This window comes from Phyllostomus discolor, chromosome X, assembly GCF_004126475.2.
Source record: "Phyllostomus discolor isolate MPI-MPIP mPhyDis1 chromosome X, mPhyDis1.pri.v3, whole genome shotgun sequence".
Taxonomy (NCBI): domain Eukaryota; kingdom Metazoa; phylum Chordata; class Mammalia; order Chiroptera; family Phyllostomidae; genus Phyllostomus; species Phyllostomus discolor.
This window is the reverse complement of record NC_050198.1, coordinates 105,256,787-105,261,090: the sequence shown is the minus strand read 5'-3', so window position 1 is coordinate 105,261,090 and position 4,304 is coordinate 105,256,787. Positions and strand designations below refer to the sequence as shown.

Genomic DNA, 4,304 nt, shown 5'->3' with positions numbered 1-4,304 from the left:
GTAAGTCGACTTAGAGATGAAGTTATGAAGTCGATCTGTAGTCTTTATGACTATGCAGATCAAATGAAAGAAGAGGTATGGAAGTTGGAGCTGGAAGTAGTAGGATAGGGAACTTCTTAAATATGTGTGTCTTTGTGCATAGATGTAAGGAAGGGAGTAAAATTTTCATGGTAATGGTAGGCAATGGTGAAGAACCTATTCAAGAAAATATTAGTCCTGCCTGGTGTGGCTCAGTGGCTTGAGCACCAGCCTGCGAACCAAAGGGTTGCCAGTTCGATTCCCTGTCAAGGCACAAACCTGGGTTGCAGGCCAGGTCCCCAGTAAGGGGTTTGTAAGAGGCAACCACACATGGATGTTTCTCTCCTTCCCTTTCTCCCTCCTTTCCCCTCTAAAAATAAATAAATAAAATATTTTTAAAAAGAAAAGAAAATATTGCCATTGTATGCTCCCCATTTAATATTTGTTCACTTCTATCTCAAATTATTTCACTTCTATCACATTATTTTATTTTATAAATTTAATTTTATTTAAATTATCAAAATTTCTTTGTAAACATGGCATGTTTATAATATTTGAACCTTTTTTTCTAGAGGCAATTTTTTTTTACCCAGTTGTAATCACACAATGCAACTTATAATGTTTTTAAACTGATTTTTATTGAATTTATGGAGAACACTCAGATGATAAATTTGAGTCTCGAGAAACACTTGGTAGGGCTTTGTCTGACCCTTAGTGTATGTTTGCTATCATCAGGTCCTATAAACTTTCATCGGATAAAATTCACAATATTTCTATCAGTAGAAATGACGTTAACAAAGTAGAGATATTTTCTTCATTGATTTATTGACTGAATACAGATCAAGGCCTGATATTCTGGTGAGCTGTTTCTTTCTCAAGGTGTGTCCTTTTGATATATCCAATTGTTTTGTGTTTCCATCTGCAACTCCATCTAACCCTACTAAGACTTAGGCTATGCAAATGTGTGTCAATTGGGAAGCCACATTTTGAATTTCAGAAGTTACATTTTAAAAGAAATTCACCCCCAGTGGAACTTAGTCCTCCAGAAAGCTGCGGAGTGGATTCTCAGTTCAGCTAGACTGTCAAAAGTGCTCCCGCAAATGGGACAGACGTATTTCCAACCATCATCGGTGAGGGTGATCATCACTCTCAAATCGTCCTCAGAAACTTTGTTATGAAGTGCCTTTTCAAATTTGGTCTGTGGAAATTTCTCCTTGTCAGCGTCAGGTGATGTGGATATTTTTTGCTTGCATTTCTCTCACAGAGGCCATTGCAGAAGTGCACCCTCAGGGGTCTTCTAAATATTGTGGCTCTCTCACCATTCCTGGAAGCATTGGAGTCTATGAGAAGTGCTCTAAATCTTGGCTTCACCTGCCTGGTATTATGATGGCCTAAAATGTGAGCGAAATATCCCTCACACACCATGCGAAGGAACATCCTTCGCCTCTCATGAGTGTTAGTAAATGGTATTCTCCAAGAAAGTGAGAACCGGAAAGGGATTTTGTAATTTATGTTGACATAATAAGTCTTTCCAGTTTTCCCCTGAATGTTTCCTGAGTTGACACTTGGTCTATTGGGTGAGGGAGTCGTTGGATTAGTTCCATTCACATTTGCTAGTGGTGTATCCGGAGGGGTAACTCTCCCTAATCCTGACATAGCAAAGACCTCTCTACTACGAGTGTGAATCTCTCCTAGATGGGAATCTTGTTTTAAATCTTCTTGGGGTTCCTCTTCGTTCTCCTCTACTTTGAGCTCATTGTTTTCTGTGGGTTGAAGAACAGCACGCTCCCGCTCATTTGCTGTGTCTAGCTCCAGATCCGTTGGGTTGCTTTCGACCTGAGCAATCGTATCTGATTCAGCAAATGCAGGCTCTCTATCCACACTGAAGTCATTTGGAGCCTCATCTTCTGAATGTTTGAGAATGTTATCAGCTGGATCACTTTCTCTTTAGGAGGAGAAGACATCCTGGGTTCTATTTATGAAAAAACACAATGATCTATTAAATTGAGGAATGTTTTAATTCATAACAAGTCAGTTCTTTAGCTTTGGCAAAAAGCATGTAGATGTGCTATTCTTGAGTTTTGCATACCTTAAATATATATGATATCATATAACATATGGTACATATTTATAAATATATGAATAGCAGAAGGACACTTCGTAATACCCAAGGGCAAAATCCATAAAGAAGACAGGAACATTGTGAACATATGTGTACCCAACACACCAGCACCCAAATATATAAGGAAAATCTTGGATGACTTCAAGAAAGACATAGACAGCAGCACACTTATATTAGGGGATTTTGACACCCCACTGTCAAAAATGGATAGATCTTCCAAACGAAATACCAACAAGGGTATTCTGGTACTGAGTGATGTACTAGATCAAATGGGCTTTATATATATATATATATATATATATATATATTATATATAACACACATAAACTTTCATCCCCCCAAAAGCAAAATAAACATGCATTTCAAATGCACATGGGATATTTTCAAAGATAGACCACATGATAGGATACAAAACAAGTCTCAACAAATTTTTAAAAAATTGAAATCATATCAAGCACTATCTTGGACCACAGTGGCTTGACACTAGAAACCAATCTCAAGAAAAAAACTCAAAAAAGAATCAAATGCATGGAAACTGAATAACATGTTATTAAACAATGAATTGTTCATGAGATCAAGGATGAAATCAAAAGGTTTCTGGAAACAATCAAAGTGAATATACAACAGACCCAAATCTATGGGACATGGCAAAAGCAGTCCTGAGAGGAAAGTTCGTAGCAATACAGGCCTACCTACAAAAGAGGCAAATTTCAATAAATGACCTAATCTCACATGTAAAAGAACTAGAAAATCAACAACAAGCAAAGCCCAGAGAAAGTGGAAAGACAGAAATATTGAGATCAAAATAGAATTAAATGACATAGAAACTAAAAGCACGATTCAAAAGATCAATAAATCCAGGAGCTGGTTCTTTGAAAGAGAAACAAAATCAACAAGCCTTTAAGCAGACTCATCAAGAAAAAAAGAAAGAGGAACCAATGAATAAAATCAGAAATGAAAGAGGAGAAATCACAATCAATAACACAGAAATACAAAGGATTGTAAGAAATTACTATGAACAGCTATATGCCAAGAAATCTGAAAACTTGGGTGAGATGGACAAATTTCTAGAAACACACAGCCTTCCAAAACTGATCAACAAGGAGCAGAAGCCTGAACAGACCAGTAACAGCTAGTGAAACTGAAGCAGCAATCAAAAAACTCCCAGCACAAAGAAAGCCCTTGACTGGATGGTTTCACAAGAGAATTTTATAAATTATTTAAGGAACAGCTAACTACTATCCTTCTCAAACTATTCCAAAGACTCACAGAAGGAAGACTCCAAAACTTCTTTCATGAAGCAACACCATCCTAATCCCAAAACCAGATAGAGACACAACACAACAAAGAAAACTACAGGCCAATATCGCTGATGAACTTAGATGCTAAAATCCTCACAAAATATTGGCAAACCACATCCAGCAATACATTAAAAAGATCATCCACCATGACTAAGTGGGATTCATCCCAGGGATGCAAGGATGTCACAATATTTGCAAATAAAAAACATAATACACCACGTAAGCAAAAGGAAACACAAAATCACATGATCATATTAATAGATGCAAGAAAGAATTTGAAGCCCTGGCTGGCATAGCTCAGTGGATTGAGTGCGGGCTGCGAACCAAAGTGTCGCAGGTTCGATTCCCAGTCAGGGTACATGCCTGGTTGCAGGCCATGACCCCCTGCAACCGCACATGGATGTTTCTCTCTCTTTCCCCTCCCTTACTTCTCTAAAAATAAATAAATAAAATCTTAAAAAAGAAAAGAATTTGATAGATAAAGTACAGCACCCATTTATGATAAAAACACTCAGCAAAGTGGGAGTAGAGGGACATACCTCACCATAATAAAGGCCATATATGAGAAACCTGTATCCAACATCGTACTCAACAGACAAAAATTAAAAGCTTTCCCCCTAAAATCAGGCACAAGACAAGGGTGTCTGCTTTCATCTCTTCTACTCAACATAGCATTGGAAGTTCTAGCCACCGTGATCAGACAAAAGAAAGAAATAAAAGACATCCAAATTGAAAAGGAGGAAGTAAAACTGTCATTGTTTGCAAATGACATGATAGTGTACAAGAAACTCTATAGATGCCACCAAAAATCTACTAGACCTAATAAGTGATTTTGGCAAAATGGCAGAATACAAAGTCAATAT

The 4,304-nt window shown here is 37.4% G+C and overlaps 1 protein-coding gene across 1 annotated transcript; it reads right to left on the bottom strand.

The window, feature by feature from the left end:
* Positions 1 to 669: 669 nt before the first annotated feature.
* On the bottom strand, positions 670 to 4,024 carry CPXCR1 (CPX chromosome region candidate 1). Its single transcript, XM_036016379.1, has 3 exons — positions 3,981 to 4,024; positions 1,210 to 1,963; positions 670 to 1,177 (listed from the first exon to the last, which is right to left on the bottom strand). The coding sequence occupies exons 1-3, from the start codon at positions 4,022 to 4,024 to the stop codon at positions 1,037 to 1,039; spliced, it is 939 nt and encodes a 312-aa protein (XP_035872272.1). The 3' UTR covers positions 670 to 1,036.
* Between the last annotated feature and the right edge of the window lie 280 nt (positions 4,025 to 4,304).

Excerpts from the sequence above, each read along its gene's own strand:
- CPXCR1 (XM_036016379.1), bottom strand. The coding sequence starts at position 4,024 with ATGTTGGATACAGGTTTCTCATATATGGCCTTTATTATGGTGAG. Across the intron at positions 1,964-3,980 it reads ATGGCCTTTATTATGGTGAG|AGAAAGTGATCCAGCTGATA; the intron begins GTATGTCCCTCT and ends CTCCTCCTAAAG. Across the intron at positions 1,178-1,209 it reads GAAATTTCCACAGACCAAAT|GACGATTTGAGAGTGATGAT; the intron begins TTGAAAAGGCAC and ends AAAGTTTCTGAG.